Source organism: Vespula vulgaris, chromosome 8 (genome assembly GCF_905475345.1).
Source record: "Vespula vulgaris chromosome 8, iyVesVulg1.1, whole genome shotgun sequence".
NCBI lineage: Eukaryota > Metazoa > Arthropoda > Insecta > Hymenoptera > Vespidae > Vespula > Vespula vulgaris.
The window spans coordinates 758,826-784,254 of NC_066593.1; the positions used below are offsets into that span (position 1 = coordinate 758,826).

General features: G+C 37.3%; 4 protein-coding genes across 9 annotated transcripts in view; 2 read left to right on the plus strand and 2 right to left on the minus strand.

The window, feature by feature from the left end:
• The first annotated feature begins 39 nt into the window (after positions 1-39).
• LOC127065478 (S-phase kinase-associated protein 2-like) lies at positions 40-3,593 on the plus strand. 6 transcript variants are annotated; one of them, XM_050997880.1, is made up of 7 exons: positions 122-252; positions 981-1,038; positions 1,152-1,472; positions 1,580-1,856; positions 1,946-2,382; positions 2,506-2,633; positions 2,731-3,593. In XM_050997880.1, the coding sequence occupies exons 2-7, from the start codon at positions 1,001-1,003 to the stop codon at positions 3,075-3,077; spliced, it is 1,548 nt and encodes a 515-aa protein (XP_050853837.1). In that variant the 5' UTR covers positions 122-252; positions 981-1,000; the 3' UTR covers positions 3,078-3,593. The 6 variants fall into 6 exon arrangements, with proteins under 6 accessions (XP_050853833.1, XP_050853837.1, XP_050853832.1 ...); XM_050997875.1 differs by having other exon boundaries at positions 206-891; XM_050997879.1 differs by having other exon boundaries at positions 207-856; positions 944-1,038.
• Positions 3,594-3,747: 154 nt separating this feature from the next.
• On the plus strand, positions 3,748-5,839 carry LOC127065488 (S-phase kinase-associated protein 2-like). The gene is made up of 4 exons (XM_050997910.1): positions 3,748-4,206; positions 4,328-4,764; positions 4,829-4,956; positions 5,040-5,839. Exons 1-4 carry the CDS (start codon positions 3,925-3,927, stop codon positions 5,363-5,365), a joined length of 1,173 nt encoding a protein of 390 aa, XP_050853867.1. The 5' UTR covers positions 3,748-3,924; the 3' UTR covers positions 5,366-5,839.
• A 36-nt stretch (positions 5,840-5,875) lies between these two features.
• On the minus strand, positions 5,876-10,916 carry LOC127065506 (uncharacterized). The gene is made up of 3 exons (XM_050997948.1): positions 8,084-10,916; positions 6,619-6,884; positions 5,876-6,437 (listed from the first exon to the last, which is right to left on the minus strand). Exons 1-3 carry the CDS (start codon positions 8,117-8,119, stop codon positions 6,209-6,211), a joined length of 531 nt encoding a protein of 176 aa, XP_050853905.1. The 5' UTR covers positions 8,120-10,916; the 3' UTR covers positions 5,876-6,208.
• A 2,262-nt stretch (positions 10,917-13,178) lies between these two features.
• LOC127065484 (uncharacterized) overlaps positions 13,179-25,429 on the minus strand; it is a 54,367-nt gene continuing 42,116 nt past the window's right edge. Inside the window, exons 6-7 of the mRNA XM_050997894.1 lie at positions 15,203-15,533; positions 13,179-15,023 (exon numbers count right to left, since the gene is read on the minus strand). Of these exons, the coding sequence (XP_050853851.1) occupies positions 14,898-15,023; positions 15,203-15,533 (457 nt within the window). The 3' untranslated portion in view covers positions 13,179-14,897. The remainder of the gene's footprint in view (positions 15,024-15,202; positions 15,534-25,429) is intronic.

Below are 25,429 nucleotides of genomic sequence, written 5' to 3' on the forward strand. Positions count from 1 at the left end.
GTTACGTCGAGTATTTCGATTTGGTGTAAGGGCCAATCAGCGTCGAGGTTTGGCTGTACTATCGAAATATCTCGAAGTATTTCGAGCAATCGGCTTTCGCGTCTCGCAATTCTTAACCACGCTTAGTTTGGGTCGATTGAAAAAAAGATAGAGCGAGAATATTCCGCCAAAAATGAATTCCGGCATGGTGGAGCACACGAGACTCGGTCAGGAGGATATCGAGAATTCCGAGGAATTTTCACCGCCAGAGAGGTCAGTCGATTTATTCGCTTTTTCTTTCCTATGAAGTAATTCGCTTGGATTATTGGTCGAACCGTTTGAAAAACGAGAAATCGACGTTCCTCGCGGCGTACCCTTATTTTCTTACCTGTTGCTTTTAAAGGGGGAGGGGGATACAGGTGTACGCCCGCACTAGCGCGTACCAAGTAAGGTTAAAAACCTTTGCTTCACGTTTTTTACTCTCTCCGAATAGTAAGGAATTTCGATATAAAGAATCTTTGGGTATCGAGTTCGTTCCTTTGTGAAAAGTGCGACCGTTATCCCGTAGTTTACGTTTAAATTTCATCGGGATTACGTGCACTGTGTGACCTCTGAAAAAATGCATTTATTTTTAATTCACGCTTCAAATTATTTTATTCGTTCGTTCGACGAGACATACGATCCCTTTGGACCGATCGTTCTATCCCTCTCGACGTATCCCGATCGTACTGCGATATTCTCTTGATGTATCTGTGACTTGTACGTTTCTACAAATCGCGCTCGCGAGTACCCATATTATTGACCTTTTTTTTTTCTATTGTTGTCAACTCATTGTACTAGGATACAGTTCACTTCGGTCATATCAGATGTGTCTGAGGTATAAGAGATTCTCGTTACATCCTAGTATACGTAGTTAGTATCTCTTAAAATTGTCATTTCTCATACATTAGAGTTTCCCTTTTAGCTTTTCCTTTTCTAAACAGCCTTTCGTTACTTTCAAGTGAAAATCTACGAGCTTAAGATGAGCCAACAAACGTCCTCTTCACCATGGTGGAGCAGGTTCTGTTCTATATTTACTTATGTAGTTAGAACTTTGTTTTTAGATAATTTCATCTTCAAATAGTTCAAGATATTCTTGGTACCCGGTTGGAATAATAATTATTATTTTGCAGTAAACGAGTACGTATGGACGATGGCTGTAATAACTTAAATAGTACATTTAATAGTACGTCAAAGAATAGTACAAGATGGTCTTACACTGCCGATAGTAGTCTCGTCGAGCCAGAAATATTAGAAGACATGGGTGTTAGTATGCTGGAGGACGAAGCAATCAACTGTGATAACGTTAACAAAGTACAGTCGCCGGATTGTATTATTCCGCTAAATAATGCGGATAATAATAAACGGTTACCATTGAACGATAACGGCATTTACAAATCGGAAGAGAAACCTCTGTACAGAGATTCTAGTTTTGAAACTGCCAGTATCGAAAGGTTTGTGACAATTGATAATTCCTTTATCTAAGTTTGCTTCAATGTTACAATACGTTAGTATTACGTTCTACGTACAATTCATAATGTCGTATTTATTTTTATCAAAGGCTAGAACAGGATCCGTACGATATGGACAATCCATGCAATTATGGACATACGAATGAATCTGGTTATGGTTCAAGGGTGGAGGTTGAAGCATTTGGGGATACTAAAGATGACTATGGTAAAGAAAAATTAAATGCTTCCTCAAATAAGGATAGTTTAGATCATTTTTACTTGTATAGAAGGAAAAGAAAATTGTCGCATGGAGGAGACGACGAATTCAACAAACTATCCGATGAAATGATTTTAATGATATTCAGATGGTTACCTAAGAAATGCTTGGTAATGAACGTATATGTATATTAACGTTTGTAAATGTTGGAATCTGGTGCTATGCTAAACGATTTATTATCATATATGTTTAACTTTAGGTACGTTGCATGTTAGTTTGTAAAAGATGGTGCCAAATAGCACGAGACGAAGCGTTATGGAGTAGACTGGATTTAGGTAGTAAAGTTTTAAACGAAGGAACGCTGGAACATATATTGCCACGCGGCGTTCAAATTTTAAGGCTTGCTCAGGCTGAAATTGCAGATCCTATATTTAAAGACAGCACTGAAGTTTTAAGTAGTAATTATGTCTGTAAACTACAATATTTGGATCTTTCTATGGCAGTAATATCGGCGGACGGTTTAGCGAATTTATTATCTAAATGCAAATATTTAAAAAAATTATCCTTGGAAAGTTGTATTTTGAATATGGCATGCTGTAACGCGATAAGTTTAAATATTGACATGACGGTGTTGAATTTAGCTATGTGCGAAGGGCTAGATCTTGAATGTGTTACAGATTTAATTAAACTTAGAAGGTAAGCACTTTTCTTGGCGAATATTATCAATTTGAGCACTTTAAGTAGCCCCAATTGTATTTATTTTAGACTTATACTATAATGCATGATGTAAATTATCGGAAAAATTTACAATTGTCATAGCTTAACTGTTCTCAATGTGGCATGGTGTTCGTTGGATGCAGAGTCTGTCTCTCTGTTGTGTAAATCACTTCCGCCTTCCCTTACACGCTTGAATATATCCGGATGCCGAAAAACTATGACAGACGATAGTAAGTGAAATATTTTCCTTTTTCTTTTTTTGTTTTCCTTTTTATTGATATTGTGTAATTTGTCAACGAGATTATAATCAGAATTTATCCGTTTTAGATATCAAAGATTTGGTCAAATCTTGTCCGGAGATCGTAGAATTAGATTTAAGCGATTGCACGCTACTTACCATGAATACAGTTCCTAATCTTTTAAATTTTTCTAAATTGGAACACTTGTCGTTAAGTCGCTGTTACAGTATACCACCGTCAACTTATATTAGATTAGCTTATATGCCATGTCTGATGTATTTGGATGTATTTGGTTTGATGTCGGAACCAATGCTAAAATCTGTACAATCTAATTGTGGGGAAACTGAAATTAATAAGTTCCTATACAGTTCTGTCGCAAGACCAACAGTTGGCGTTCGAAGAACAAGTATCTGGGGTCTTAGAGTTCGAGACTGAGATCGATAAAACGATGATACAATTATATAATTCTAGCAGAAAGTCGATGTTACGAATAACACGATAAAGTTAATATGAAATTGTATAGAAGGTTTTATTTTTATAGTAATACTGGCCTTCGTTGTGAGACTGATCATATTATTAAAAAAAAAAATAAATAAATAAATAAATAAAAAAGATAAAAAAAAAGAAGAAAAGAAACTAATATGATAAGCACGCTTATTCGAATCACTAATTGTACGTAATTCACTAATTCAGATCTCTTTCTCAGATGTCCCTTTTTTTTAAGGTGAACTACATCTTCATTTTAGTATTACTAAAATTAGATTATATATATTTTGCATAATAGGGGATGCTCTGTATATAACAATTCATGATTTACTGTATGCTCATATATATATGTTTATATATAAATATGCGGCATACAGGTGTTCATCAAGTGTGATCGTATTTAACTAATAATTATTGTATTGTATGGTATGCATTGTAAAAGAATAAAAGATTTATATAATTTTAGATATTTCTATTTCTTCTCGCGTAAGAGGTCTCAATCTTCTTGTTGAAAAATTACCTTCTATTCTTGTAATCGACTTAACGAGATTTTGTCTTAAGCCGAAATAAAAAGAAGATACAAATGTTTGCTTTATTTAGAATTCGTGTTATTGTAAATATTTTCTTCGCTTATATCCTCTTACACAAGGTTATTGTTATATCAGCGTTACGAGTAAGCGAGTCGTTTTAGTTTAAAATTGAAACTCGAACAGATGTGAAGTGAGTGCCTGAAAACGAGTGTGAAATAAACATTGATATTGTTACGAAATTTTACAATTACGATATTTGTTAAAACATGGAACAAAGTCTTCGCACTTCAAGAGACCTAGTCGTTGATAAATCTGTTCTATCTGCAAGTACTTATATCTCGCGAAAAGTAACAAATCGTTGTAAAAATATTAAAAAAAGTGACAATCGAAATACGCTTAATGTTTTTCCTAATGTCGATGATATTAGGAATATATTTTTCTTTAGGAACAAACGAATATCATCCTGCGTGGGAGACGATGATTTTAATGAGAAACTATCGAACGAATTAATTTTATTGATATTTAAATGGTTGCCTAAGAAAGATCTGGTAAAAAAATATTTATACACGGATATGTTATTCGAATTAATTCCGAGCAAATTAATCACTGCGAATAATCGTTGTATCTAATAAGAGAATAAAAAGAAGTATTGCTTGTAAAAAATTACAGGTACAGTGTACGATGGTTTGCAAGAGATGGCACGAAATAACGTACAACGAAATATTATGGAAAAATTTAGATTTATATCGGAAGACTTTAAAGGAAATTACGTTGCAACAAATATTATCGAGAGGCGTTCGAATATTAAGGCTTGCACAAGCAAAGATTATAACGTCTGTGATTCGAGAAATGAATGTTCGTTACGATAACGATTGTACGTACAAATTACAATACTTGGATCTTTCTATGGCAATGATATTACCAGATAATCTGGCAAGTTTATTATCGAAATGTAAAGATTTAAAAAAATTATCCTTGGAAAGTTGTACTTTGAATGCAGCGTGCTGTAAAGAATTAAGTTATTGCACCAAATTAGAGGTGTTGAATTTGGCCATGTGCGAAGGAATAGATCTCAAGGGTATCTTAGATATACTTAAACTCAGAAGGTAAATAATTTCTTTTATAATTTGTCTACGATGTCATAGATAAATTGTTCGTTCGTTCTTACAGCTTAATCGAACTCAATGTGGCGTGGTGTTCGTTGGATAAAGAATCTGTTACTATTTTGTGTAAAATGCTTCCAGCTACTATTACTCGCTTAAATATTTCTGGATGTAGAGAAGTTATAATAGATTACGGTACGTGAACATTTTTTGTCGAGCATTTATTTTTTATGTACTTAACAAATGTATGTATATATATATATGTATGTATGTTTTAGACATCGAAGAATTGATAAGATCCTGTCCAAATATCATAGAATTAGATTTAAGCGATTGTAGCGTACTTACCGACAAAACAATTTTAAATATTCTAAATTTGACGAAATTAGAACATTTGTCGTTAAGTCGTTCTTACAACATATCTACATTATCGTATTTAGAATTGGAACGTATGCCACGTATGGAGTATTTGGATATATTTAGTTTGTTACCAAAGTCGGTGCCGAACAAATTAAAAATTAATAAGTTTCTGTTTAGTTCTATCGCAAGGCCCACTATAGGAAATCAAAGCGGGACTATTTGGGGCCTTCGAGTTAGAAATTAGTTTTGATTAAAGAAATTGTTAGAAATTGTTGGAACCGAAACGTTACAAAAAAAAAAAAAAAACAAAATAATAAAGTTGAATGCACGCATAAACATATGTAAATAATTATTAAATGTGTAATATATACGTATATATCAAAAACCTATAATCGGCGAATCCATGTAATTTCAATAAATCGTAGTTACATGCGAACAGGTAAAACGCTTGAGAACAAGTGTTCGTATTAAGTCGAGTTACACGTAGTAAATAGGTTTCATGGGAATGTACGACTTTATACGTATGCGTCGAATCGCACGTAAGAAGTTCGATATTAGCAGCCTCTCACTGATTTCTTTAAGAAGAAGCAACTTCTCCCTTTCTCCACGTTCTTCCCTTCTTACGACGATTTATATACCGTAGACGTTGAATTAACGCGTAATTTCGAAGATGGTCAAAAAGGCGAATAATTAAAGGAAAAAAAAAAAGGAAAAGAAAGATATAAACAACAAAATAAATAAATAGAGGACGATAAAAATTTATAAAAAAATATATTTTTCTCTTTTTATCGCGTGATCTCCCGAAGAGACACGGATTGGAATCTTTGTACATAGGTTCGTGATTACGACGCTTAAACGTCGTCGTAAATTATTTTTGAAATATATATTTCTAAACGACGCGCGTTTTCTACAACTATAGTCAATTTAAATGGAGCTCACGCGCTTTCTTTTATTTTTTTTTTTTAACGCGTCGTTAGTTAAAAAGAAGAAGGATCGAATTATCGATCGTCTCTATCGATTGCATTGAAATTCTTTTTCCAATCCTTTCTAATTGAAATGCCAGGTTGGACAGTACGAGGGAGATCGATTATTGCGGTGGAAGATATTTTCTATCGACATTCTTATCCTTGTTGCCTCCAGGTGGCAAATATAATCCTGGTTCCTTTCCATTGCCAACGCCATTGGGTGGTCCTCTCGGTGGATAACCCGTAGGACTCGCTCCTGAAGAAGTTCCAGAAGAAATTTTTCCATTACCACCTCCAGCGGCAGTACCAAATTTGAAGCTGGCTCTGTTCCCGTTTTCATCGGCGACGTACCTTGAGTTTATACATTTATATCAGTATCCTATTTATCTCGTTTATTTTTCTTCTTCTCTTTGTTAAGTCGATAATAATTACGAAGCAACGACAATTAAGTTTTACTGTCTCGATACATAGGAAATAGGATAGCAAAAAGAAATGGAAAATTGATTAAAATACAAGTAAACAATAGACATACTTAACAGACACAGGAAGTCCTTCAGGGCTCTTGTAAGAGAAACTTCCTTCCACAACGCGAACCGGTTGACCGTCAACGATTTTAATATCTTCCTTTTCTTCCCTTTGAACTCCGTCAACGTTACTCGAACCTGCCGGTTGACCTCCACCTTCGAAGGGTGCCTTCAAAATAAGTCCACCGGAGCCACGGGCGAAAGGTGGGGCCTTTTGATCGGGTGACAATTTTTCAGCCGAACAGTAAGTCGCGGCTAGCAGACAAACGGCGACCTGCCGTATCGTGAAAAATGTTCTCATCCTTTTTGTTTCTCTTTTAACCGAAATACCTTTCTCTCCCTCTCCTCATTTCTACTTCCATCCCCGACAGATAAAACGCTCGTCGAGCGATGAAAATAAAAAGCATGGCTACATAATCTTTTACGCATCTATTATTATTGCATCATTTCAAAAGTACGAAATGCCGAAGGAAGGTACTTATGTACGTATATCGTGGCTACGTTCGAGAGATCGATGACCCAGGATCAACGTCGAGCTATGCGTCGTCCGATGGTAAAAGTTAAATTGTATAACCGACGATTGGAATCGGGATGGCACGCATATCATCGACCGAAGACCACCGGGCCATCCTCGAATGGACCTTTCTGTACTTTCTATTTAATTATTCTTCCATCATTCATCACAAGACTTATTTTCGATTTCATTCAATGCCTTCGGCGATGCGAACGGCTACGCTTTCGTACGATCCGATCGATTTCCCGATAAGAATTTCAAATATCATTTTATCGTTTTAAATCGCAAATCTTTTCTACGTAATATCTCGTTTAATTATTAAGAATTTATTGCAGTTATTACGTATGAATTATTTATCCGTTTAACTGAGAGATACGATCGATTGATTCGTTATACGTAACAAAAAGAAGCAAAAAATAAACAATGATATCTACGTAACCAATGAATAAGGTATAATAATTTCATTGGTAAAGTATATTCTCGATTGAGAGAAAAATCGCTATTGCAGTCGACGAAGAGAAGCTAAGACGTTGTTATGGTGGTTACGTTCGTAAGTAGGAGCGTGAATGTAACAGGCACTGCGACATTCGCGCGGGATTTATGATCATGCGAAGAGGTCGAGAGCTGTTCGTTCGAATGAAACGCGAGAGAATCTTGCGAATACTTTTTCGTTCGGAATATATATATATATGTGTGTGTGTGTGTGTGTGTGTACATGTATATTTTTTATAAATAAAAAACAAAAGAAAGAAACGAAACAAGTACGATAATCATACTTTCCGTTTTATCTATATATTTACGATAATATAATTCGAAAGGATGATACGAGACGAGAACTCCTCTCTCTCTCTCTCTCTCTCTCTCCGTCTGTGATTTATGAGGATTTTCGATCTCTCTAACGTTTCTTGCCTCTTATCTTCTAATTCTCTTTTTTTCCATTTTTCCCACGAGGAACGTACCAACGATCGTGCGACGATAAATCGACGAGGATCCATGACGATGTTGCTGAGGACGACGATCACTTGTGACGACACACTCGAAATGGCATATCCCACGAACACGACACGAACGCACGTATGTACGTAAGGTAATTAAATACGATCGATGAGCTTAAGTACGTACGAACGAACGAACGAACGAACGAACGAACGATCGATCGATCGGTTAGTCGGTCGGTCGGTCGATCGATCGCAAATCCGAAGATTTATATTCGCGTGATTATTTCTTTTTGTTTTTTTTCTCTGTCTCTTTTTTTCTTTTTTTTTTTGTTATATGTATATATATATATATATATATATATCGGAACGCGACGAAATCACGCAGCTCCTTTGTCCTAGGAGAGAATCTACCGCTTATCCGAGCTCGTTGGCTCCCCCGTGTCTTATATACTCCTCGTAACTGAACGCTTTTTTCCCCCTCCGAGTTTCTCTACTGTCTTCTACTGTTCCTCGACTGTATCGAGAAGAACAACAAGAGGCAAAGGTAGCTCCCGTTTTCTATTTCTTCTTCTTCTTTTTCCCCGGATGTATGCACCGATCTTAAAGAGTCATCGATCGTGTCATCGATCGTTCGTTCGCTCTCGTATAACCAAGTTCTACTCGATATTCTCTCCTCCTCCTCCTTCTAATTCTATGTTATAGCGCGACATTTACGTGACGTCGATGCTTCATCGATTTAGAAAGGAACACGATCGACCCTCTCTATCTCTAAATCTCTATCGAAATTTTTATCCATAAAAATGTACTTTTCTCGTCGATGCTAAAAATAATATCATCCCGATTCAATCATATCTAATTCGAATTTCTAACGAATGAATTTTATTTCATTCGTAAAGATTTTCTTATATCTGAAATAAGACCGTATTATTCGTAGACATTTTGACGAATTTAAATGGACACGTCCGATGTAATCTTATAGTCTCGTGTCTTTCAAAATGGCGGACTAATCGTTCGTCGAGTCCTCGAAGTCCTCGATCCATAATAAAATCGTTGTTCCATTTAACTCGCTCGCTATAATTCTCTCGATATCTTTCGAGGAGGAGAGACGCATGAGACATTATCATGTCGGTTGTCGGTTTTGAAAACGGATCCGACGTGGAAAGGGCAACGTCGTCACGAACGTAAGAACGAGAACTCGCTCGTTTAAGGGTACGCCAGATCACACAACAATACTCTCTATCTCGGAACCTTTTAAGAGGATGCGTTTGCTCTTTGGTGCAAGCGTGCCGCGACATCGTTGACATTTTATTTCTGCTACTACTCCGTGATTTGCTTCTAACCGAACCCATATTGCATTCCACGAAGAAAACCGTATCCATCCTAACGGTAGCGATTTATCGGCTTGATCGATCTCGATCATTCGAAGGGTGCCGTATCGTTACCTTTCGTGTCCTCTTCTTCGCCTTAGTATCCTTTTTCTTCGATGATCATAATAATACACATGATAATAATAATAATAATAATAATAATAATAATAATAATAAAAATAACGATACGTAAAAGTTGATAGGACGCTTGTGAAATGACGAGAGAATAAAACACGTGCGACTATCGATCTCTGCGAATCCGTCTGATCGTTAAGCACCGATATTTCCATTTGCGGAAAGATCGAGTCGTTTCGACTTACCGATTAGGTTCGTGCATCGTTATCTGCATTGTTGTAGGTGTAAGCAATCTTTTGTTGCATTCGCCGTAGTAGATAAGTTGAGATATTTTCGAGAAACGAACTCGACGATTTCGTCATTTTTTTCTTTTGCTTAAAGAGATGTAAAGATAGATAGATAGATAGATAGAGAGAAAGAAAGGGAAAGAGAGAAAGAGAGAGAGAAAGAGAGAGAGAGAGAGAAAGGGATGCGTGGTCGGAGAATAGTTTGCAGAAACACGAAGAGACAGCTTGTAAATTTATGTACGCAGTACTGTTCCCTTCGGAAGACAATAGAGAGACATCGTGATTGATGACATCGACGTGCATCCTCTTGGATACTATCCTTAACCTTCGAGATTTTTATATAGATTTTTTTTTCTTTATCCTTTTATTTTTTGTTTAAAAAATGTTTCTTTGTCTCCATCCCTATTCTCTTTCCTTATTGAAATAGAAAATGTTTCAACGAAGCAAACGAGCAATCGATCGAATCTTTTGGAAAGTTATAAAGTCATCTTGGGGAATCGAAGATGGATCGTTACGTCACGTGTCAACAGACAAACGTTGTTAAATTTTCGAGAGTGTCATTATCATATTACCATTCGGGTGAAAATACGAATAATAATTTCGTGTCGATCTAAAGAGGTTTTATGTAATACAACGCGTTCGTAAATCTTTTAACAGTTTTACGTATACGTCGGGATATACGAGATGATTTTTCATTCGCATAATCTACTAGAACGTTGAAAGTACAACGTTTATCGTTCCCGCGAGAATTTGTCGTGAATATTTCGTTGCCTCTGATTTATCGTTTCTTCTTTGTATCGATGCAATTGCGTGCAAAATAATGGAAACGAGGTCGTGGTATTTTCCTTATCTTCTCTCTACTTTCTATCTCTTTCTAACGTGTGAAAAAAAATCCAGTATTGAATTAATCCTATTTGCTTTTAAATTCGATAGAATATTCTCTCGTACGGTCCTCTTACGTTTATTTATATTTATTCTTCGATTTATCTTACCTATACGTAGTTCCTTCGTCGTGGGGTGGACAGCAGGCTTGTCCATTATCATATCCAGGAGCTCGATATATTTTTGGAAATTATTTTTTCCTTCTTTCTTCGTTTGCTGTTTTTTTTCTTTTTTAATTTCAATTGACTCTTATTATGATTTCTGCGAGAAGCGTGTAAAAGCGAAGGACAAGTCGGAAAAGGCCGCGTTTATTCGTCGTAATCGGAAAAGCAGGCAAGCGGTTTGTTGACGTCAACCGATTTGGAAATAATATTTATTAATACAAACGTTAAAAATCGTTCTCTCTTTATTATTTTCACGTCACGTTTAGCGTTACTTCTCTGGTGCGGCATGCCTTTCTTCGTTCATATATTTTCTTTCTCCTCGCTCTAATCGCCGTTTATATTTCGTTTAAATAACGCGCGAGTTATGCGTGTAGGAACTAAAAACTAGGAATTCTAAACAACGTTCCCTTCGGCCTCGATTTCGCGTTTCTTTTCTTATTCGTACGAATGGAAATTCATTATCATCGTTGGTGGCGCACTCGAAAAAATCGCGATACAATCAACAACTTTCCCTTCTTTTTCGTGAAACGTACCGACTCAAATGTGTGCGTGTGTACGTGTATCTTTCTGTGTGTTGTCTAAGGGTTCTTTAATAAAATTTATTTCAGGACGTTAATCGGTTTGTTAAAAGAATAGTCGGTACGTTCGCAAACGCATAAATTTTACGAATAATAATAATAATAATAATAATAATAATAGTAATAATAATAATAATAGTAATAATAATAATAATAATGATAATAATAATAATAATGATAATAATAATAATAATAATAATAATAATAATAATAATAATAATAATAATAATAATAATAATAATAATAATAAATCGCAATAATGTTCTCTATTTATAATCAAATAAGAATGAGCGAGTAGAGAATCTCCGAAGAAAAATGATGGGCAATCTATTCTGTTTATCTGTGTTTTCTCTGATTACATTTACAATCATTGCTTCTTTATTCTTGCTTTATCTTTTTTTTTATTTTTCGTATTTTTGCAACTTCTTAGTTCTTCCTTTCGTTTCTTCCTCGTACTTATTATAGATCGTCGTGTTTGATTTTATTCGACGATATCTCTCTATATATATGTATGTATATATATATATATATATATATATATATATATATATAATTATATAAGTAAAAATTCAGGATTTTACAGTACTTACAAATTCACATCACACCTCGAGCCTTTCATCCTGCTTGTCTAAGGATAAAGAAAATGAAAAAATAGCCTGTCTTCTTTCTTTAATTTTTTTTCTTTTCATCCTTCTCTCTTTCTCTCTCTTTTTTACTCATATGCTCCATATCACACGCACACTTTCTTGCTCTCTCTCTCTTTCTCTCTCTTTTTTTCTTTATCTTTCTCTCGCGTTTCAGAAAAAATCGTTATCATAACGAAGTTAAGAAAAATATGCAGATATGTATGTGTTGTACGTAAACGCGTACGTACGTCCACACGTCTGCTTCTTCGCGCTCTTCTTCTCCGCTATAGATACAGAACGGACATAAAATCCAGAGGTTTTGGGTTGCCAAATAGGGGGTCGAGTAGAATCCTCCAAAAAGGATCGAAAATACTATCGGACGTTTCGCTATATATATAGCCTTGCGAATTTCCTTGCCGATCCGTTATTGCTCGTATCTTGACCGTTTTTGGCTCTCGAAACCGACTGGTATATACTTTGAATTTCATTCCTTATACATTTGTTATACATATATGTATGTATATGTATATATATATATTTTTTATATATCTATATTCATATATTTTTTCTTTTTCTCTTCGCATGTGTACGTGTACATGTACGTGTATGTATGTGTATGCGTATGCGTATGTTTGTGTGTATATATATATATATATATATATATATATATATCTATGATTCGTAGATATACAGATTTTTAAATACCATATCTAGCTACGCAAAATCATAAAATTAACGAGATAAAAATAATAAATAGGCTCTAACATGCACTTGTGTACTTAAGAGATATAAAGAAACAAAAAAATCGGGAGGGGGCGGGATGGGTTGCTTGGGTGGCTGGGAATAAGGGGATCACAAAAAAAGAAAAAAAAAAGAAAAGAAAAAAAGAAAAAACCAAAAAATATCTCCAACTCGTCGTTTTTACAGAATAAATTGAAAGCGCTCCACGCGTTTAGTTTGTGCTCTAACAGCATTTTGGTTAAACGGTATTCTTCTTTAAGAATTCTCGAAAGAAGAGCGATCAAACAATTTCTCCTTTTTTTTTTTCATCCCGCACCCCTTTCGAGTATCGATCTTTCTTTTTCTCTTCGAATCGTCACACTATTTTCAATTTAATGTACGTGCACATCATCTCTCTTTGTTTTTTTTTTTTTGTATCAACGAGCTTTCTTGCAAGCTTTTTTTCTTTCATAACATTCTCTCTTTTCTTTGTACTCATCATTCACGCAAGCACTCTCTCTCTCTCTCTCTCTCTCTCTCACGTTATTCTCTCTCTCTCTCTCTTTCTTTCGTTCTCTCTCTCTCTCTCTGCATCACTCGAAAAAAAATACACTAGCTATAATATTTACAGACCAAGGTTTAAATCCTGAATCTTTACTCGGATCACGCACGAGAACGTACTTTTTTTTTTTTATATAATTTTTCTTTTTCTTTAAGCCCCTTAAGCGCCCGGTTTTTATTCGAACTTGATACGTATATGTATAAAGCCAGATATATAAAGTGTGGACGAAAAGTGTATTCGCGTTTTGCTAAGAGAAAGTATTATAGAAAAAATCATAAAGAATAGAAGGAAGGAGAAGAAGAAGAAGAAGGAGAAGAAGGAGAAGAAGAAGAAGAAGAAGAAGAAGAAGAAGAAGAAGAAGAAGAAGAAGAAGAAGAAGAAGAAGAAGAAGAAGAAGAAGAAGAAGAAGAAGAAGATTAAAAAACAGACAGAAAAGATGGCGAGAGTAATGTCGAAGACCGAACGTTGAACCCCCGATTTTCGCGATTTTTTCAGAAGAAGTAAAACTGCGTTCTCAAGCGAGCCCTTATGCTCTTATCATCATCATCATTATCATCAATCAATCATCATCATCATCATCATCATCATCATCATCACCATCACCATCATCATCATTATCATCATCATTATCATCATCATCAATATTATCATTATCATCATCACCTTCGTTTCCACCTTACTCCTCTTTTTCTTACTTAAAAATTACACGCTCGATACCGTCGATCGGTTCTCAGCTTCCTTTGCGCACCTCTATGCGGTTTTTTTCTGCTCGACACAATCAATATAATCACGATAATCTTGATATTTTAAACCACAATAGTAAAAGCATATAAGCTATACAGCTACCATTCTTTATCTACAATATAGTTTTATTATAATCTTCATCTCTTTCTTCCTTTCTTTCTTTTTTTTTCTTTTCTTTTTTACTTCGTTTCGAATATTTTCCGGTTCCCATCCACCCACCTACCCACCTACCCCTCTGTCTCGGCAGACATATGTACGTTAGATGCATTTGAACATCGATTACGTCTCGCGATACGTCGAGCGTAGAACAACTATGGACACGTTAGCCTTTTACTACGAGACCATTTATAAGACGCAAATACATCACAAGGTGAGAGAGGAGTCTCCACTCTCGTAGGCAAAATCGTTTCTTCTTTTCCAATCGAGAGCTGAGAAAACAGAAGATTCTTTTTATATATCCCTGGTTCTATCTTCTTTTATTTTTCTTTATCTTCTCGTTCTCGTTGGAATAACGACACGATAATATAATTGAGAAACGAGTTCATTGCCACGAAGGTGTGATTATTAATTTACCAATGTTGGTAATCGGTACTTCATGGTAATGCTATTCGAAAGCTCCTCTTCTTTCCCGCCTTTTTCCTTGCGTGTTTTTCTTTTCGTTTCGTTTTTTTTTTCTTATTTTGTTCTTTTTAATTCGCTTAAACGAGACGATCGATAGTAAGCAAGCTGCCGATATTACGTCGTCTCCCTCGTTCTCTTGTTTTTTCTTTTCCTTTTCCTCTCGTCTCCATTTAAATCTCGCAAGACGTCCTAAAGCGTTTTCTCTCGCGTTACTGCAACACGCAGCATTTGCATTTAGGCTTCTTCTTCAACGTGACGTGCTCGACCTGCGACGCATCGCCCGGTCCTTGTGCCGTCATTCTCGCAACTTCGACGGTCCTCGATCCTGGGCCAACCTGAAATCGATCGACAGATCGATAAATCGGTCGTAAAAATGATGATGATGATGATAATAACAATAATAATAATGACGACGACGATGATGACGACGACGACGATGATAATAAAAAAAAATATTAATAATAATAAAATAATCAGATAATAATGATGATAATAATAAAAATATTTCAATTACCTTCTCGTTTGCACTCAGCTGACTGTTCACTACTGTCGAAGATTTTATCGGCGTACCATGGGCATTTCCATTTCCTTGATTCAGCCTCGGCGATGCATTCGAATGACGATTCGTCGAGTTTGCATTTGATTTTAAAAGAGGACTGGAACTCGAATCGTGATCCGGTCCAGGCGTCGTTTTGCCCGTCTCTTCGCATCCTGGTAAAGGTGGTGCCGTTTGTCCGGGAGTCGGGGTGATTGGTTTACCACCCTTTATCAGCTCGACTATCTCGTCAGCTTCTCTCGACAAGTCACCGTCCGGCCTGAACGGGTTGTCCCATCCGCTATCCGTGCTGAAACATCGTTTTATTTTGTTAATCACCTGACGTGTTAAATCGGAGATCAGCTTGAAAGAGAAAAAAGTAAAAAAGAAAAAAAGAAGAAAAAAAGAAAAAGAAGAAACAAAAAAGAAAGAAGAAGGAAATATTTCTCAGAGTATTTTTTATCGCGTCGATCGCTCGTTCCACAACGTCCTTGTCGTCGTCACATTTTATATTTAACAAAGTGCAATTCTCACTTACTGAACACGCGTGTATTCTCGTAGATATGTGTGTACGTACGTACGTACGTAGGTACGGTACTATGCTAAACGAGACTCCTACTGAATACGAAATTAAACGAGAATAGAGAATATGCAAGAATTCTCTTGAATTTGCAAATGCGTAACAACAAAAACAACAACAGGAGAACAGGAGTGTTAACTCGCGTCTTACGCAACGTTTTATCTATCTATCTATCTATCTATTTATCTATCTACCTATCTACCTATCTACCTATCTACCTACCTATCTACCTACCTATCTGATGTCATTTCTATTCGGTAAATTGAACGTTCACGAGTCCGGAACAACAACGGATATGACGTTAAACGATATCGATCATTTCTTTCAAAAACGTTATCAAAAGAATTTTTCCTGTTTCTTGCATTTGGCCGACATCAAATTTGATTTAGACGCGAAACACGTTTCTCTTTTTTTTTTATTCTTCTCAAACATTTTCTTTTTTTTTTCTTTATTTCGATCGAATCGACGTTTTAAACAAAGTGTTCTTACCAGATCATACGTACATAGGCTGAAGAGAAACAATGAATTAAACGCAATTGCCGCACCCGAACGACCGTGGCATTAAAGCTTTGGCATTGAATCGCACTTAATCGAGCTCTCTCTCTCTCTCTCTCTCTCTCTCTCTCTCTCTCTCTTTCCTAGTAGCACTCGAGTCTGCGTTATTCGCGTCAACGGAATGCATGGTACACGCATACGCGCACGCGTGCGTACACAACACACACATACACACATTAAAAAGTATGCATGTCGAATAAGTGGAAGCTCGGTCTCACACGCACGAACGAACGAAACGAGTTCCCTTTCGTTCGTGCAAAATTTGTATCTCGGATATTCGCGTCGTCTCGTGACGTACGTCAAACTTCCGGTTAATTTACGTACCCGTCCCGCGTAACACGGAAGTACCGTAAACTGTTACTGTAATTCGACTGTACAAGGAAATTGAACGATCGTAAAAGCTTTTTTTTTTTCTTTTTTTTTCTCTTTTCTTCTTCTTCTTCTTCTTCTCCTTCTTTTGCTTGCTTATTTGTTTCATTTTCTTTATTTCTCTCTTTTTCTTCTATTCTTTTCTTTTCGCGAATGTCACCGTGAAAGGATTTTATTACAGGGGTTGCAAATCGTTTCCGGTGCTGATTGCAAAAAGCTGATTGTGTTTCGAAGGGTCTCACGTCATAGGAGAAGGTGTCCTGTTTCCGCGAGGGTCGTTGAACGTGTTAAACGTTCCGTGAAATTGTTCCTTTCTCTCTCTCTCTTTCTTTCTTTCTAACTATTTTAGCTTTTATCCGGTCAACTCTGCTCGAATCTGTCATTGATTTCGTTCGTTTTCGATATCTATTGAGAAGACTCTCTCGTTTACAATTTTCCGATAAACTTGTATCTCTCTCTGTCTTTCTTTTTCTTTCCCTCTCTATCTCTCTCATTTTATTATTATCTGTCTGTTATCGGAAAGAGAATCGATCGAACGTCCTGGTCATAAATTGATTAACTCACCGTGTCTCTTTCTAATCTCGAGGAATATGATAAAAGATGAAAAAAAGAAGCAGAAGAAGAAGAAACATCGATTAGAGAAAAAAAAAGTTTTTGAAGAGTTCGGAGTTAGTTCGAACGAAGGCGAGGCTAACCGGAAATAGACAGGAGATGGAAGGCGATGGAAACTTCCGAGCCGGCCTCGTTAGTTAGACCAGGCCTCATCTCTTTTTTTTTTCTTCTTTTTTCTCTCTTCTACTTTTCCACGGAATTTCTCTTTTACTATCTCCCTCTATCTCTCTCTCTTTCATCTCTAAAGACTTCAATCGAGTTTCGAGCGAGTTTGCTTGCTCGACGATTTTGGTATTATGTACATACGTAGGTACATATGTACATACTAGAAAAGAAGGAGAGGTATACTCCGGCCTATGAGAATGAGAGTGAGGATGAGAGTGAGTAGAGGCAAGAGGAAGAAGAGGAGAAAGAGAGACAGAGAGACAGAGAGAGGAGAGAAAAAGAAAAAGAAGAAGAAGAAATGGTACGAAGAGAAGAGCTGAGAACGAAACGTCGAAGAAGCGAATAAGAGGAGGAAGCAAATGTAGAGGAAAAGCACGCTCTCTCGAAGCACCGAAAGGAAAAATAGGTTGGTAGTTTGAGAGCTGGCCAAGGGCCAGCCAGGCTAATAATGTCCGATATTACGAAATTCTATGACCGTACGTTCCCCTACTTTTCTCGGGTTTAAATCCACAGGAGGGAAATCGCATTACCGTATATCTTCTTCCTTCTTACGAGGAAATGAAAATAATCCGTGGAATTATCGTACCAGTATACGCCAATAGATTTCATATTATACGATTCTTCGTATAAATGTTTGTTATCGATAATCGACTATATGGTATTTCTTTTTTCTTTTTTTTTCTTTTTATTTTCCATTGATAATCAACGATATTGGAATACGTTCCTGAACGAAGAAAATAATCGAAGAGAACGACCGTGCTTTTGCATTTTCAACATACATATATATGTGTATATGTGTGTGTGTGTGTGTGTATATATATATATTATGCATATATGTGAGCCGTTTGAATGGCACATACCTACCACGTGCTCGTTAAAAAAACTCTTTGTGAGGGTTCAACGACCCCGAAAAGAATTTTCCTTGGCTCGGGTAAGAGCTTTAATCGCGAACAAGGAGTCGTACGGATAACCGCAGAAATATATCGTCCGAGATTATTCCGTTTGGAACGTTCGAGATTCCACGTGAATTTTTTACTTGGAGGGAAGAAAAAGAAGAAAGAAAAAAAAAAGAGACGAAGAGAGAAGAAGAAAAGAAAAAAAGAAAGCGTGGTATTTTACGTGGGGAAATTAAGGCGCTCAAATTTTTTAAGAACGATGTCGTATATTGAGAATGGGAACGATACCAATAGGTAATACCAACGAAAGACAAAGACGGAAACAGACAGAAAGAGAGAGAGAGAGAGAGAGAGACAGAGAGAGACAACCTCAATGAGGTTAACGAGGTCTATCGTTCGTGGGCCATAGGACACGTCCGTTGCTCGAGAATCGTGTCGCGTGTTTTCGATCGAACTGCAGCGTGGCCTCAAGAAATATCGACGCATTTCTTTATTTATTTTTTTTTCTTCTTAATTTTTTCTTCACCGAACAAAAATTCTACAGAAACGTAAAAACAAAAAAAAAAGACAGATAAAGAAACGATAATCGGAACGATAATCGAAAAGATTGGAAAGAAAAAAAAAGCATATGTGTTGTAAATATTTCCTTCGAAAAGGTATGCCAAGTTCGATCGTTAAAAAAATTAGTACGCTAATATCCTTATTGATTGTTTCATGTGTGTTGGTGGTCGGCCGAGATACGGAAATAGTCGTTTTCAACATAAGCAAGGTTCGATCGAGAAAAGTTAGTGTACTGCTTTGGTCTTTCGTAGTCGTAGACCGACCGACGCCAATGAAGACACAATTTTCTGTCGCTCGAGGGTCTTCAACCCCTAAAGCACGCGACTCTACGAATATTCTAGCTTTAAGTCTATAGATGAGCTTTGTACTAGACGGCCTCCTTTACATCACTCGCGAATGTTTCTTTCAATTTTGTAAAGAAAAAAAAAAAAAAAATAAATAAATAAAAAAGATAAAAAAAGCAAAAGAAAAAAACAGAAAGATCATCGTTAGAAAAAGATGAAGACTATTTGATGCGGCTTGAGGGTGGGATTACCTTTCGTTGCCATCGGAGTCCTTGGGTACCTTAATCACGTAATAGACGTGTCCTCCATGAGTGGTCGTCATTTTCGACGGTATCGATTATCGAATCGTACGTCATCAAACTCACAATATAAAGGATCACTACCGACGCGAACGTTTTATCACGCGAATCGATCACGACTCGTTTCTCGTTACACTCTTTCTATTTCTTAGTTCGTTTAAGAAGAATTATTATCGAATTATTATATTAAACATCTTTAAACACTTTTTACCAATTTTGATTTTCCTTCTCTTTGGATGATTCTGCAACGTTCGAAGAAATAGACGCACGTACTCTCGTTGCTGTCGTACAGAGAACTTGGCCGATTTTAAGAGAGAAAGAGAGAGAAAGAGCGAGAGAGAGAGAGAGAGAGAGAGAGAGAGAGAGAGAGAGAGAGAGAGGAAAAGAGGGAGAAACTCAAAGACGAACGTAAGACTTTATTTTTAAGCGCTTTCGTGGCGGGAGATCGCGAATATACATTCTCTCTCTTTTTCTCTCTCTCTCTCTCTTTCCCTCTCTCTATCTCTCTCTTTCTCCGTTTCTCTTCCGTCCTCTCTCTCTTTCTCTTTCCCTCTCTATCTCCCTCCTCCCTCGACATAACTTCACTCTAGAAACGTTATTTCAAGCGATCCGTTTGCGAGAAGGAAAGCTCGCATTTTCCTTGTCGCATGAGATCCCCTCGAAGAGTTTTCTTTTGTTCCTCTTTTATGTACGCGTTACCGAGACAACGACGACGACGACGACGACGACGACGACGACGACGACGACGACGACGACGACGACGACGACGATGAAGATGAAGATGACGACGACGACGACGACGACGAGGACGACGACGATGCTGTGCCAGAAGAAGCTTGGATCTTTCCTATGGATCGTATGGAATGTCGGAAAATTTGGTCTACCGGGTGAGACAAAATCTAAGGAAGAAGAGATGAGAGAGAGAGAAAGAGAGAGAGAGAGAGAGAGAGAGAGAGAGAGAGAGAGCAAGAGAGAGGAATCGATAAATCGAAGTTATCTCATCTAACACTAATTTCCGTAGATAATTTAATGGACCATGACCTATTTTTTTTCTCTCCCTCTGGTGTATCGACTTTATTATCTCTATTTACTCGACAACGCAACTGGTCTCGAAGCGATTGTCTACAACGTGTAACATCGATCGGTTTTTTTTTCTCTATTTATTTTATAGTTCGACGTACGGCTTCCGGAAAGTGGAAGAACTCAATTCTTATCGAAGGACGATTACAAACCGTATGAATCACAATACTATACTCTGATAACCGTTTCTCTTTGTTAATGATAATGATAAAAAAAAAGAAACAAGCAGAAAAGAAAAAACATAAAAAAAAAGAAGTGAAAGAAACTATCATAAGATACACCTACTGATTTTCGTCTGTTAGAAAAGAGAAATTATTTAAAGGTCACCTCTCAAACCTTTAAAATTCGATCTGATAGAACGAAACAAAGAAAACATGCGAACAGGATCTTTAAACTTTTGCTACAACGATATCGTCTATTTCGAGCGTTGACATTTTCAGTTTCTGGATTAACGAGTGCCACGAGCAGAGTTCCTTCTCGCGTAATATCGTTTAACACAGTGGCGCTCCCACATTTCCACCTTGCATTCCAAACTATATACTATCCCTGTTTCATCCCCCACGAGTACGAGTCCCCACGCTACATTCCGCCCTGTCATGGGATTGGTTGAAAGCGAGGGAGGATATATGGGTCATGGCTGCTCGGTCCACGGGCGAATATAGACCCCGTTCTCCCGTCTCTTCGAGGTATATAGGACAAAGAGAGGAAAAAGTAGGGGTGGCTCGCAGAGGGTTGAACGAAGGCTCCGGGAGGGAAACAAGGGCGCCACGACGTGACACGGTTGATGCGTTTTCACGTGCGCCAACGATTGCCTATGCACGTTGTCGTTTGAGATTTTTCATCGACGAATTTGATTCGATGCAATTGCATCTTGTCCTTGCTCTCTCTCTTTTTTTTTTGTTTTTTCTTTCTTTTTTCTCACACGATTCTCGACCTTGAGAGACTATACTATTTTTCTTTTTTTATTTTATATTCTTTTCTTTTTCTTTCTTTTATTTACACATTCGACTTTCTAATAAGACGCGTAAAATTTCCAACGTTGAAGTAACAGCAAGAAGAAGCACCCGCTGTTTCGTTATACCTTCGCGTTATTATTTATAAAACGAAGGGAGGAAAAGAAGGGAAGTATAGGAACATGCAGCGATAAAATGTTTATACCTTACACGGCGACGTTTAATGGGCTAACGTTACAAAGCCTGTTCTCGTTTTTTAATATAAATATTTTAGTTACTAGAAGAAAGAGTATATTATTTATCTACCTCGAGCGAAAGGGAATGAAATGTTCTACGAATACGAATGTAGACGATATTCGTGAATGGAAGTTAAACCGAGCCAGTAAAATTGTAGAAATATTTTCTTGGTAGCAGGCATTTTTTAAAGAAATCGTTTTGGACAGATCGTCGTAAAACGCGTTTACGAGAATAGCGATAAAATTTTGCCGAGAATTAATGCTTTATATTTTCTTTTCTTTTCCTTTTTGTTTTTACTTGCATGAACATGGCATTATGCAATGGATAGTCGATTATTATTATGCGAACGACAACGTTCAAGAAAATTTCTCGCTCTAGCGTAAAATTTATGTTATGAGATGAATAAAGGCTCGATCGTTTTGTAAAGAGGGTGGAGGGGTGTTCGGAGGGGGAGCAAGAGGGGGAATTGGAGCGTCCTGTAACTTGAATTAATTTCTATGAAGGTTAATAATAGATGATAGAAGAAAAGAGAGTATGTGTGAGAGAGGGAGGGAGAGAGAGAGAGAGAGAGAAACGACGGGATAAAGAAGATCAAAGGGAAAGGGAGAGAAGAATAACTCCCGAGTGGATAACTCGGGAACTCTTAGTGGAAGGTACTTGTCACGAGTTCTTCGAAGTCCTCGGTCGTAGTCAACAATCGACAGAGAGAGAGAGAGAGAGAGAGAGAGAGAGAGAGAGAGAGAGAGAGAGAGAGAGAGAGAGAGAGAGAGAGAGAATGGAAAGAGCAACGAAAAAAAAAATAAAATAAAATAAAATTGAAAGAAAAGATGATGTTGCTGTCTTTGGTATATGACATATTATATTTTCAAATAACATCTACGAAACGCCTTGTCCTATTTCCGAACTGTCTACTTTGCGGTTTAAACCGGAGAAAACGTAGATGATGGATCAAGGCCACTACGTTCCTTCGATTACCTACGGATATTCATCGAAGCAACAAAATCGATAGTTCCGACGTTTCTAATTATTTTTGATCGTTAGCACGAAAGATGTTAACCGATCGTTGAGTGATGTGACGAAGGCAAAAGCGTTAATAGAAGAACAGTGTTACTCTTTCGTAATATCGAATAGAGAACCATCGTCGCTTCTTCGTACGTTCCTGAACTTTCCTAAGGCAGGTCACGGTTCTCGAGCGAGAGGATAGTCCTTTCTTTGCCCTCTATCTTTGGCACACGCTTCTACGCGAACGATCGTCTTCTTATCCCCCACGATTTTCGTGCCGGCTTTTGACTTCTTCTTCTTCTTCTTTTTTTTTCTTCTTTCCTTTTTTTCTTTCTCTTCTTCTTCTTCCTTTTCCTACGTGAACTTTAAAATATTCTAATCGGTCGTTGAGATTATCTATGTTGCGATTTTTGTTACGTAAAAGTTTCCGCGGAAAGAGAACACTTGCGAATGAGAGATATCGCTTTTGATAGCACCAAGTAAAGGTCAGGAACAATATATATATATATATATACTTCATCTACTAAATAAAGAAGAAGAAGAAGAAGAAGAAGAGAATCGAAAGAGATGGACACTTCAGCGCTCTAGGTCAAACCAACTCGAATATCCATACCGGAAAAAGACTTTGAGATAATGGACCGAACCAAGATGCAGAGCCAAGTTTCTAATCTCTCGATCGAATTCGGACTCCTTTATTTTTGCTTAACTCTCACTCTAAATCCTCACATTCCACACGTTTACTCGAAACTGAAATACCGATTATTACGAAAACAAATCGAACACACGCTTTCGTTTCTCCGTGTCACTTTTCCTTCTTACATCTGCGCACGTGCACTCTCGTGTGGATTTCTATCCTTAACGATGAAGACGATGAAGAGACAACGAGTAGTAGTAGTAGTAATAGTAGTGTACTAATAGCAGTAGTAATAGCAGTAACAGTAGAGTATGTATTCTACTATTTCGATATTCTATCCAAACGGATTCAGATTTTCTCGAGGGGAGAATAGAAAAGGAGGGAAAGAAGAAATAGCGCTAGGACCATATCTCGTATCTATGCCGATCTCTAAATGATAGTAATAATATCAAATAAAAACAAAAGAGCAATGAAGAGAAAAACAAAAATCAAAAAAAAAAAAGAGAGAGAGAGAGAAAACAGAAATAGAAACAGAAAACAAAAAAAGAGCAAAGGTTTAAAAAAAGAAAAAGAGAAAAAACAAAAAGGAGAAAGGGAGAAGGAGAGTAAGTAGAGAGAGAGAGAGAGAGATAGAAAATCCGCAAAGATACAAACGCAAGAGAAGTAGAAGGAAAGAGAATGACGAGACGGGTTCGCTGATGCAGTCGACGGCACGACTGGCCCTCGCGAGTGCCTTAGCCAGTGGCTCACCGCACCTCTGCGCGTCCACCACCCACGCTATATCGATCTTTCATCCTCTCTCTCTCTTTCTCTATTTCTCTATCTGTCTCTCTCTCTCTCTCTCTCTTTCTCCTCTCGCGCGCGCGTCTCTCTTTCGTAGCTGCTACCTCTGCTTCGCGTAGCTGCTGCTGATGGAGGAGGTGGTACCGTTGGAGGTGGTGCTCCTAGTATTACTGGTGCTGCCGTTGACGGTGGTGGTGGTAGTAGCAGTGGTGGTGGTGGTGGTGGTGGTGGTGGTGGTGGTGGTGGTGGTGGTGGTGGTGATGGAGCTGATCACGGAAACGGAGCAAGCTCGAGGAGAGGGAGGAATACCCGTGCGTCGCGAGGATGCGCGTATTGCTTTCTACGCACTCTCTTTCTACATCTTCCGTATTTCATATATTTGTTTCTTCTTCTTATCTTTTCCTTCTCAAAACTTTTCTTTTTCTTTCAACAACTTTGAGAACATTCGAACGTTAAAAATTTCCGGACGATCAGTCTTTTTACTACGGTTGCTGGTTGTGATAACTTTTCTCTTTTTTTCCCTCCCCCCTCGTTCAATAAGAAATGATCTCACGACAACTTCGTTGTATTTATAATATCTATATATAGATATATAGACGATCCAATATCCACATCTTAGTATCATAAAAAGATTTCAAGATCGTGTATTTTTGAAAGTTTCCGAATGTTTTCTCTTGTTCTCGAATCTTCGCAGTTATTGAAATATTGAAAGAAGCTTTCGGCGGGGTTACGATATCTGTATCGTATCGCGTACTTTCGACGTGAGATCACACGGTGAAATTGTAGAATTTGAGAAATCGTCCGTTGCTTTCGTCTCTGCTCATGTATCTATAATGGATACGTGACTACGATCCTAAGGGGAAACTAAAAGGAGAAAGTGGAAAACTACGGTGAATTATGGATCGGCCAGTTATCTATGAGCGATCGGATCGGATCGGATCGAGAGCAATGGAAGAACCGATTCGATGGAAATAAACGATTTGATATTCATTTATTCTAGATAATCATAATGCTATTACGATCGACAAAATAATCGATCCTACGAAAAGGACGGGCGAAAAAAAAGCAAAAGAAGGGGGAAAAAAAAAGGAAAAAAGACATACAAGGAAGGATAAGATCCGATAGCTACTGATCTGATAGACCGTTATCTAGACCAACCTCGAAGCGAGTGTAATTAAGGATTAATTAACGAGATT